The sequence below is a fragment of the Linepithema humile genome, chromosome 5 (assembly GCF_040581485.1).
Source record: "Linepithema humile isolate Giens D197 chromosome 5, Lhum_UNIL_v1.0, whole genome shotgun sequence".
NCBI classification, from domain to species: Eukaryota; Metazoa; Arthropoda; class Insecta; order Hymenoptera; family Formicidae; genus Linepithema; species Linepithema humile.
In genome coordinates, this window is record NC_090132.1 from 17,669,591 (window position 1) to 17,682,118 (window position 12,528).

General features: G+C 40.4%; 1 protein-coding gene across 7 annotated transcripts in view; it reads left to right on the plus strand.

The window, feature by feature from the left end:
* Positions 1 to 11,341: 11,341 nt before the first annotated feature.
* The window catches only part of Nckx30C (solute carrier family 24 member Nckx30C), a 60,592-nt gene continuing 59,405 nt past the window's right edge, over positions 11,342 to 12,528 (plus strand). For all 7 annotated transcript variants that reach the window (XM_067354695.1, XM_012362197.2, XM_067354696.1 and 4 more), the window contains exon 1: positions 11,342 to 12,226. In XM_067354695.1, coding sequence (XP_067210796.1) covers positions 11,342 to 12,226 — 885 coding nt within the window. The remainder of the gene's footprint in view (positions 12,227 to 12,528) is intronic.

Consider the following 12,528-nt stretch of genomic DNA (forward strand, 5'->3'; position numbering starts at 1 on the left):
AACGCAGCATTATATTTTTTTATCTTTTTATAACGCAATACCATTTTTGTGCAAAAGCGCAAACATGTCATGCGTTAATGCCATGGTCCAATACGCGCATGGAATATTCTAAATATTCACCATGCAATAATTAAATGCGTCAGAAATGGTTATCAATATTAATCGCACCGGTATTGAATGTGATTTCAATTAGTGTAAACCGGCCGTCACGCAGCCGCTATGCATGGCAACGAACGATGGTGCAATTATGGTCGCACCTTTTACCCCAATGTACATCTATTATAGAAACTGCGGAATCCGTAGTCTTGGGCCACTGGCAAGCTAGATTTATTACTCATGCGCCCTTTGAAATGTTAATAGAGACTTTGGAGCCTTGTTTCAAACCTCGCGCACTATGTTACGCGCGTCTACGCTCGCAAGGCGAGGAAACCAACGAGGAAATACGCGACGCGTTTCGAAAGCGGCAGCTTTGGCTGCAACTAACGCGCGCGATTCTCCGCCAGCCGGTACGAAAATAAACTATTTATGAATCATTCTGAGAATACACACACATAATAATTCCCTCGCTCTCTCTCCTGTTCTGTCGCCACGTTACCTTCTGTCTCTTTTTAAAGGACGCGTGCGACGCATGTGCGTGTACCGCTTCTCCTACCGCAGTGCTCAATATTTTATTTCGGTCAAACGTTTCTCGTCGTCTTCCTTTTCTTACATCTTACATATAAAAAGCTCTTAACACTCCTGTCACGATCTTCAAGCAGCTTTTTATTGCATATATATTTTTGTATATATGTGTATATGTTTCGCAAAATTTCCGATAAATTATTTTTGTTGTTGTTCATATGATTTTATTAAAATTTTTGTCGTTCAGGAATGGGATGATTTTATTTATTATAATAGAGAGATGTACAGAGAAACAAGAATAGATTTGATAAAACACACGATATATTTTATTTTTATTATAAAAATTCCGAAAATAAGCACGGGACATATATATAACTGTTAGTCGATCAACCACAGTTAATTTTCCCATCGTGCCAGCGTGCACGTTCTGTATATTTTCTCGAATTATCCAAACAAGACTGTATATGCATTTATAACTACCAAGCTGTAGACCCACCAGAAAAACATGCTGTAATATAGAGCAAGAGTATTGCTTCAGCGTATTTTGTAAATATACAGACGGTAGTGGCTTGCCGTGTTATTTAATTAATAAAACGAGAATGGGAATTATTTGCTTATCACGTTGATAAAAGAGATTAATAGATATTCTGTGCAATGCCGATGGCACCACTGTATTACAGCACGCTTTTCTGATGGTTTGGTGCTTATAAATGCATATAGTATTGACATTAGAAAAATAATAATATTTATTGGTTTTTGAAAAAGGTAATTTTATGATTTATATATATTTATTATCGAATTCTCTTTGAAAGTATATTTATTCACAAAATACATTTCATGTAATTAAATCTTGGGGAGAGATGATAAAAGATGCAATTACGCGAACATGTACTTGTATCGAAGTATTTTCAACCGATGGTAAACAGCGTTGGTGCAACTCCAATGCTTACCACTCGAAGAGAGCTTTAAAGCTCTTTGCGCGAACTACATTGAGTTTTATCAACTGGCTACCTATAGTTGGTCGAGAAGAGCTTGAATTCGCTCCGACGAGACAGTGATGGTAGGTAATTGAAATCATTGATCGCCAACTGAACGGGCAAGACAAATACTTTTGCAGTTAATGGTTACAACGAGAGCTTTCCGAGAATTTCTTTCGAATTAGCACTTCAGTGATGATTTTATCGACGCGTGTCACAATTATAACATCAATATCACAGCTATTTGACAATGTTACGATTTTTGTTGAGATATTTTTTTTACTTAGCAATATATATGTATAGATTGTTATTAGAGTAGACACACACACACACACACACACATATATACACACACACACGCGCGCGCGCGCGCGCGCACAAAAGATATACGTTATATGTATATATAATGTATAATATAATAATAGTAAAGTAATATGTATTAATAAAAAAAATTTAGAAAATTGTCTTTTCATGATTGTCATGAGCAAGCTTCGACTGAATTTCATATTTCAATTGTTAGTGGTAGCGGGATTGATCGATACGTAATGTGTTTACTGCAAATATAGAACCGCATTAGGAAATAATAACGATCCACGGATAACGGTGTGGTTATACTGTGGCATCTCGTAAATTACGCGGATATAGGCTCTTACCACAGATGCTTGGATCTGCAGTAATTCATGACGTGTAATCCAGCACGATCATACTTTCGGACGGGAGGTAGAGAGGTCGGAACATTTAGGAGACGAAATTTGTGTTGATTCTCCCTAGCGAACTCACATTACATGTATTATTTGTTTGTCTTAATCGACCTGCTCATATGCCGCCCGTAATGCATTTTTATTGTCACATCGATCGTATTATCGATTACCAATAACTTTGCAAAATATTATTTGCTTATTCATGTATGCAATTCGCAAATATCGGTGCAAAGATGACGTCGATCACTATCGATTGACTCGCAAATATTTCCGTTTCATAAAATTGGCTGCCTAAGTAATTACATTCAAGTGATGCGGCGAACAGTTTCAATACTTCGAGAATTAACATAAAGTTTTAGTTGATGTAACGATCGTAACATTGAATCAACGAATCACTATTTGATTTGAGAAAATCATATACCAAGCAAAATTGACTCTTGACATGACTCTGGAGACGTTTGTTACTTAATGCTACTATAATTAGCACTGAGTATCGCATGTATAGGATATGTAATATGTAAACGCAAAAAGCTAATTAAAATTCTCAATGAGATCACTAATCGACCTCAGTGACTGAAATTGAAAAGATAATCGTAATAATTAGCATCGTTTTTAATGAACACTCAAGCATATTGCCCGTTCAAATTTCCGTTCACGCAAACACTTACACAGTCGTATGAGATACAAGGATTCTCTCGCGTCTGTCCACACGCACACACTATCCATCGTTTGTTTCACATCTGGCGAAATTCTCAGAGAAGCTCGCCCACAAAGCAACGCTCTCGACTGAAAGGGTTTTCCAAAGAGGCTTTGTAAGATGGCTTCATCAGATCTCTGAACGGACGACGCCTTGTTTCTCGGTCGCAAAGTCCCTCCGGTGTGATTGGCCGCGATCGCGACATTTTCAGTTTGCTGACGGCAAGTTATGCGACTTGTGTTTTCCAAGCTACTATCTTCCGTAAAAAAATTGAGCCACGTTAAAGTTGCGGATAAGTTACAGTTTTTATTATGATTACAAAGTACGAGGATTAGTGTACCTTCTGGACACGATAAATCTTGATCTCTAGATCCCATTCTTATACTCGTTAGAACGTATATCTTTGCACTTGATAAAAGACATTTAAAATAGAAATGTGCCATTACTAATAATTAAGTATATATTTATATTTAATTTTATTTATTAAATTTTAATATATTTATTTTGCTAATATTTTATATACATACATTAAGGATCTAATCATTGCATTTGTTCAATTTCTGATGACCATCAAAAGTTGTGCGATAAATGTAGGTACACACAGTTTGTTGTTACAGCTTAAAACAGCAATTAATTTGAATCATAGTTTGCCGAGCGGCACTGCGAGATAAGACAAAGATCACACCTCAGCGAGTGTCCTGTGCGTGTTTGCCCGCAATCAGTCTCGTTAGCTCCGATCCTTAATATGACATTAAATCGCCGCTTTAACTTCCTCTCGCAAACTTTGTTGAGGTCTTTCTCATAATGAGATTTACATTATGAGATTCACAAAACGTGTATAAAACGCGGAATGGACACAAAACAAAGAATTTTTTAATAATTTCAAGGCATGTGTGCGTGTCTCTTGTCTGACTCTCAATTAATGCTCGCGCACGCAACATTATTTGCATGATCAATACAAATTTACTCCCAAAAGACACATAATATCGGCGTTATTTTCGAGAGCCCAGCATACTGAAATTGTGCTCAGAACTCTGTTTTAATTTAAAATTAATTTGTTAAATTTTAAATTTATCGATCTTCTATAATTTGTAGAGCCATTTTCCTTTTTGAGCTGTATTGAAATGCATTATTAGTACAAGCGAGAAAACGCGGCTGCTTTTGACGGGCTTGCATAGTGCTACACGTCCACTGAATGGATTCGGAACAGAGCCAATTCCTGAAACGCCATGTTCCAAGCTGGAAGATTTGACTAATGACCCGCATATGTATCACCATAGCTCTTTTCTTTCTATATTTTCCATTTACTTCTTATCATCTTACAATTTAGAGTATAAAATAATAGAGTAATTAGGAGTAATAATAAAATATACAAGTCTACGTTAAATCCAAGGGGGTTACTATTTATTATATTACATGTGTCAAAGAACATTTTTGTTAAGAAAACCACACAAGAAACGTAATTCAAGAGTCTAGAAAACGGATAATGTAGGTAGACAAGATGCAAAGAAATCTCATTAACTTCGAAGAGCTATTAGGTTTTATGAAATAAAAGCCGTCTTCCGAGGAGAAGTAAAGATCATGTTACACAAGAAAGCAGACAAGAAAAGGTAGAGTCGAATATTTCAGCGCGATATCTAACGCTAAGCTACAGTCATAAATATCGTAATGTACAAGCTCGGCTAACCGGAAACATATTTTCTCCATTGGTAATCGAATCAAAAATCGCGTATATGCGGGAATGGAGTAAAAAGCGGATAAAGCAATGGCCTATCAGCGTTGCTCCTATCTGTGTCGCTATTCACGATATCAGTCTACATGTCTCTCTCTAAAAGATTTCATTTTATACTACTATCATAGAGAAACCTAAAGCGACCATTCCGACGTTATATCACAGTTTGTAGCTATAGCAGTATGAACGTATACCAAATATTAGTGTCGAAAAATGTTTATTGCGGTTATATTGATTCAACTAAAATGGGTGCAGACAGCAGAGATCGTACACGAACGTAAATGCCTTACAGAAAACTCCGGGATGATTGCTCACAGGTTTCTCTTCACTCAGAACTCTTCCTTTCTGCGAGACGCTAGAAAGATTGTGCGAAATAGATTAAATCGAAAAGAAGGCGGACGCGGTTCGGAGACGGGAGTACCTTACGTCGCGGTGCTACGATTTACGACGGTTTGGCGGGAACGTATTTAGGTCAGCGTTTGTTATCGGCCGTGCGAGGAAGGGAGTGAGAAAGGTGGAGAGAGAGAGAGAGGGGGGGGGGAGAGAGAGAAACTGGCTTCTACTTTTCGCAGAGCGTCATGTTACGTAATCATAGGCCAATAATTCTGACGGAAAGTCTCTGATGTTGCGGTGAACTCTTCGATAAATATACTTAAAGATTTATCATGCTGAGAAGCGTTCGAAACTCTTCGGAGAAGCTGCATTAGATGCGCACACGGTAGTATGGTAGCAGGAGGTGGGAAGAGGGGGATAACGTAGCAGGACGTTCGATAATGGGGTTGGTTCCACCTTTGGAAAGACGTTGAAACTTTCGAGGGTGACGTAGCATGTACAGGCATTCTCCTATCTACGTTGCATTTGCAGCGTTTCGGGCTCGGCGTTTCAGCTCGACCGAAAGGGCAAGGTTAACTTTCAATTAGATTAGAATTTTTCCAAAACGTATTTAATGAAAATTTCAACTCTAATATATGTAAAACAGACATATTTTTTATTGAGAAGGATTAACGACAATGTAAGGTCTCCGGAGTTATTCATTTAAGCGGATAAATTAGCAGTATATTCATTTTGTAATATCTCGGTAACACAATTTGAGTTTTAATAAGATAAAATTGCAACAATAAATCTCAGTTGTTATTAAAACATTATAATATTCAAAAGAACTCTTAGTTAATTAATTCCGACTTTATTTATATCAGTAATATGATGATGGAACGTTCTGAAAATGAATATACATGCAATTGTACGGCTTTGATAAATTTTTCGGCAATCTCGAAATGAGTTTCGTGACGGGACTTTTCTCTCTTTACTTCTGCACTTCTAAACATAGTACAGTGACCAAACAGTGTTCGACGTAATATCGAGAAAACGTTAAAGTTGATTGCAGCAAGAAAATATGCTTCTAAAACACGACCTCAATCAACGGAAATGTCGCTGGTATAAGGAATATAGAGAGTAAACGTTACAATTTTTCTTTGTGAAACATAAATATCATTGAATAACGGGATTAACAAGTGAAGCGCGAAGTTCGTACAATGACAAAAATTGTTGAAAAAATAATTTCTTCAAAAAGATTGGTTTTTGAAAAAAGAAAGATTTTGTATGCTAAATATGAACTTAAAGGAATAGGCACAGTATATAAAGGTGTTGCACCAATTGTAAAAGCTTGTAGGATTTGTAAATAAATAATTAAAGTATGACTTATAAATATGATAATATTATAAGTGCTCATGTATTCCAAATTTTATATTTCCAAATTTTATATATCCAAGAAATCGAACTATATTTTTATTAAAAAATATTATTAGTCTGTTGAAAAGAAAGATAAATTTATTTAAAAGTAAAATTTTTTTCATAAATGAAATATTTTAATTAAAATTAAAATTGAAATAATTTTTAAATTAAAATTAAAATAATTTAAATTAAAATACTTATACTTTAAACACGTTAGAATATGTACGCAAAGATTAAATATATTATAACCTGCAAAATAATTGCATTTCAATTTTTAATTTTTACATATTACACATGACAAAATATAAATTAATTTTTCGAAAGCTCAAATATTAATATTAGCGATCGTTTGGATATATCTGTATGTAATCGTTCAATAATTATGTTTTGGTATGACGTTGTCGCAGGATATATTTCCTATACATTGAACAATCTGCCGGGGACAATGGTGAATTAATTTTGAACAGCCGCGCTTTCAATATTTGGCAAAGGACCATATGTTAACATGAACAGTAAAAGACCATAGGTAATGTGCACAGCCACGAGCCAAGAGAAACATGGATTGACCTTTATCCCTTAAAATACTTGGTTGAGTCAGCGTTGCGGCTTCAATGTATAATAGTTACATACAGATAAGTAAATGTAATATGAAGGAAAGAAGTGTTTAATAGATTGTGCATTTGTATAATGAGAAAGAGATTTAATATCGTTAGCAAGTGCCATTTAATTTCGAATAAATGCAGTTCGAAAAATTGACATTATATTCTGCAAGATAATTTATGTTATATACATATATACAGTTTTAAATATGTAGAAAATAGTATCAGTGAGCGATTCTTTTTTAATTTTAACAAAACGCGAAATTGAAAGTAAAAGGGTCTTCATAAGCTGTACCTTTTTCGCGAGATCTTTCGTTCACCGGAAACCGGATGTGGTGAAAAGTTTCGAGACTAAGCTCGAAAGCTTGAAAGTCTCGTCGACAATCTCTAATAACTGTAACGATTTCTGAAGCATAACGAAGTGAGTCTAAGGGCGGTGTAGCGAATAAAGGTTGTAGGGGCTGTGAGGGGGTGGCCCCACTCTTGGACAGCGTTACCTTTGCACGTGCCTTCTCGAGATAAAGTTCTCTCCGGCAAGTTCTCCCTTCGTGGCCTCTTATATTCGCCAAGAATCACGAGTCGAAAATGTACTCCGTCACCATTAATAAGCGACTGACATATGACGGAGCGGTAGTTAATAGAAGCTTTACGCGCGCCCGAGCATACTTATTCCTAACCACTTAATTGCAACGACAATGTTAAACGCGCGACAGTCGAAGCTAAGTTGCTCGCATTGTTTGACAAGTTCTTACACTTCTTTGTCAGTTAAACGTTATCGAAATTTCCGCACTAAGTTTGAACTTGTTTGATATTAAAGTTTTATGAAATAACCCTCGCAAATATAGTATTCGCCTGGAAACGCGGTTATGAAATGACACTCGTGACAGAGTACTTTGTCATTGAATGTTGAAGAATAAGTATAAGCTATATGCAAACTCAACCTGCAAGAATCTAAAAGATTGCATATTTACATATACACACAATGTAATTTCCATCTTTTCAATCTTATAATAATTGATATGCTGTCACGAGAAACTTGCTGTACTAAAATTCCATATAAATAGAAATAATATTTTACAATATGGGTAATATATAAAGAATATAAATATATAATAATAATAGTAATAATAATATATAATAATAGTAGCAAAATGAGAGATATTATGGTATCGAAGCAATCATTTCTTTTTTCCGTACACAATTTGTGTGATTCTAGCATCAGCATGCTTTGTCACTGTTATCGGTTAGTCACTCTTCGAGCAATACGAAAAGACGATAAAGGAACAATAAAGATTTATCCACCTTCAATATCCGAGATGCTCCATGATTGTACTAGGAGAGTTTATATACGGGGCGATCTCTCTCTTCGTTTGCCAATTTTAGAGAGAAGGACTTACTGTTGCGTGTCGTAGTGTGCTTTGAAAACATTTTCTAGGCTAGAAACTCTAAACTAGTGGCAAGTAGGATACTCGTGAAATTGGTTACGTCAGACAGCTTAAAGTGACTTGTAGTGTAATAGTAGAAAATATTATGTGACTGCTTACTATTAGATGGACGTGACATTTAGTTGTTCGTTAAGCTCCTTAACATACTAATAACGCTTAACAACGTCATTGTTGACGTTATGCTAGAATTTTGTACATACAAGCTGATCAGACACGGCAAGTACAGTAATTTTCCGTAACAATTTTCGAAGAAAACATCGATAATAAATGTATCTCTCAAGTTGAAATATATTGCACCAAAGCGAATTAATCTAACCGCAGTTTGAAGTTTTAGAAGCAGATAAATTGTTGCTTTCGTATATATTTGCCAATTTATTATCAACTGTGATCAGTAATTATTCGCAATACGTTTATAAATCTTATTTATGTATTAAAAACTCGAAAACGTAGAAACAAAAACATTAAATAATACAAAAAATATTAACAAAATGTATTAAAGCACAGTGCATCTTATTAAAATAAAAAAAATCCTCGATAAATTTATCTCTTTAGTTTTCTTTTATGAAATACACGATAGTTTTAAAATATATTTGATCCGCAATTGAGAAACACAATAGAGAAAAACTACGGAGAAGATAAATCTAAAAGACGAAGAGCGTGGAGCGCTGATACATGTCTCATCGATTATTTCGTGCAGTTACTTCGAAAGCAAACGAGTCTGTTCTAAAAATCTAAAACACACCCCCAATAGATTGCTATTTGGTATTTGCATTTAAATTTTACTGATTTTAACTTAAAACCGCGTACGGGAAAGTGTCCTGTTTATCCCGCATTGATCAGTTCCGACGTTCAAATCCAGCGATTTCTCGTTGTTCAACGTGAATCGAGTAACCTGCGTGTCTTTCGACGCAGAAGATTGCCTGCTCGGCACCGAAACGTCTGTTCTTCGCAGCGGATCCTTGGAAAGTAGTAGTCGATGTCGAACTGGCGGAAGCAGGCGCACGTACGGCACGCGACGGACAGTTGGAATCCGTCCGGGTGACACCCGTTATACGTGCATTCGTAACGTGGAGTTGTAGAGTCGACTCTTCGATATCGAGCGGGACTGGCGAGGGGTGCCCACACGTGCGCAGGCTCCCACCTCTACGACCTACCACTTCCCTCACGGGGAGGAAAGCGCGGGTGTCGCGGCAAGTGGAAGAGAGATGGATTGAGGGCGACGGAAGGTCGCGGGAGCGAGATGAACGACGTTCGAGCGGCGATTTTGGCGGGGTTGGAGTTGGGTGGGCCACCGCGAATGTCGGCTGGCGCAAAAGAGAGACACGGGGCTAGCGTAGAGCGAGGAAACAGAAAGCTCGACTGCACGGAAAAGAGAGGACGGAGGATCTATCTCTCGTGAACAGAGATAAACGAAATGAAGGATAGAAAAGGACGAGTACACGAGAGGAGAGTACAGGGTGGAGAACGCCGAACGGCCGATGGAGAAAGAGAGAGGGAGAGAGAGAGAGAGAGGGGGGTCTCTCTGCTCACTAGATATCCCGGTGGAAAAGAGAGCGATGCAGGTGCCTAATGGCAAAAAGAGATAGCGAACCGCAGATAATCGCTGGTGCAACGAGGATAAACGCGAGGCACTGTAAGGCCGGCGTTAAATGAAAAAGGAGTGAGAAAGAAAGAGGTAGAACCTCCACTATCGCAAAGGGGGTCGAAAGGGGAGTCGGCGGCGAATGCGACGGAGAATGGAAGACGATCGAAGGAGCGAAAGAGAGGTTCCAGAGATGGACAGAGAACATCGAAGGAGGAAATACGGTGGGAGAAAGAGATAGAAGGAGGGAGTTGGTGCGGCGTCGGCAGAAGAGAGCAGGAGAGGGGAAGAGAAAGAGAGAGAGAGAGAGAGCAAAGCGAGAGAGAGGAATGGAACGGAACAGGGTTGTTCCAGTGTGCAGCGGGCGGGCATCGCGGCGGGGGCGCCGTTCTGCTGCTCCTGTATATCCATCCAGGATTATATGCACCATTCACTGCATCCTAGTGACCACGACGGCGACGACGACGACGACGACGGCGACGACGACGACGACGACGACGACGACGCCGGCGACGACGACGACGGCGACGGTGACGACGACGAAGACGACAACGACGACGACGACGACAACGACGACGACGACGTCGACGACGGCAACGGCGACGGCGACGGCGACGGCGACGACGGCGAGGACGACGACGACGACGACGACGACGCCGCCGCCGGAAAGCAGAAGGATATCGGTCGCGTCGGATACTCGAGTCTGTTCGTAGTAGCGGCGTACATCGGCGTTGGTTGTAGTAGTAGTAATAGTAATCATAGTACGCGCCGCGGACTAATTCTTCCGGTCTGCACGTCGTGAACATCTAGTGAAAAAGCAATTCGGAACGCAGCAGCGAGTACAGGAAGAGAAGGGGACGCAGGAAACGGGAAACTAAAGAAAGAGAGGCAGTTGGTGAAAGATCGAGTACCGCGGTCACGCAGGTAGGTCCATCCAGAGGGAGGCATCGGCAAGGAGCCGCTCCTCATCGCCGCCGCTCCAGCATGACCCAGCCTTAGTACGGCTCCTCTGTCGTACACCCTCCGCGGCGCGACACGATACGACACGTAGAAGAAGGTGGTGGAGGAGTCGGAGGTGGTGCTGGCGGTGGCAGCAGGGACGGAGGGGGTCAGGGAGAGGGTGGAAGACGCCGAGGAGGACGGAGAAGAAGAAGAAGAAGGTGGCGAAGGAGGAGGAGGAGGACGGAGGCCTCGCTAACGACGGCGAACGTCCCCGTGGGTGCGAACCAACAGCAGCACCACCGCCGACGACGACGATGATCGTGACGGGCGGCGATCGGCGTACGTGTTGGAGGCGGAGGCGCCGATTGGCGGTGGTGGCCTTGCTTTCCGCGGTTTTGGCTCTCGCGATGGGTCCCTCGTCATCCTGGGGCCACAGACCGGCGCCGAACAATCCGATAATACTCCACACTACGAGCAGCACAGTCATGCCTATTTTCGTGCGGTTGAGCAATGGTACCAACGTGTATAATAGCAACAATAACAACAACTTTGGTGGTAACGCCGCGGGGTTCGACGGGCACAATAAGACTAGTGAGAACGAAACGGATGTCAAGAGGCCGCTCTTTCCCGAGGATCTGTTCACCACTGATCAACGACGCCGCGGCGCCGTGATACTTCATATACTCGGCGTAGTGTACATGTTTGTAGCATTGGCAATCGTCTGCGACGAGTTTTTCGTACCATCGTTAGACGTAATCATCGAGAAATTCGAGATCGCCGACGACGTGGCCGGTGCTACCTTCATGGCGGCCGGTGGATCAGCACCCGAACTCTTTACATCGATTATAGGCGTGTTCGTGTCGTTCGATGACGTCGGTATCGGCACTATCGTAGGTTCCGCCGTCTTCAACATCCTCTTCGTGATCGGCATGTGCGCTATATTCTCGCGTACGGTATTGTCGCTCACATGGTGGCCTCTATTTCGCGATTGCACTTTCTACAGCGCTAGTTTGCTCACCCTGATCTACTTCTTCCGCGACAGTTATATATACTGGTACGAGGCGCTCGTGCTGTTTGGATTCTACTTGGCGTATGTGAGCTTCATGAAGTGGAACCAGCCAACGGAGAAGCTCATCAAAAGGATACTCTACAGAAACAGGGTGACCCGGGTCAGGTCTACCGATCAGCTGATGCCCTCGGTATGTACGGAATGTATGCCGCGAGTCGTATAACCGCGATCTAGGAAAATGTCTGACCCTGTCTCTGTCTACTTTTACACCGATCGATCAGTCTGTCTTGCTCTGTTCCTGTGTCGCGTCATCTCTTTCCATCCATCACCTTTTATATAGATACATGTCATTGCTATACTGCCACCACTCTCTATCTACACACACTTTCCCTCTTTCTCCATCTATTCTTTTTTTATTACATCCTTTCTCTATATCTTTTCTTTTCTCTTTCTTCCACTTCTTTCACTCCTTTCTATTCTCTTACGTGCACA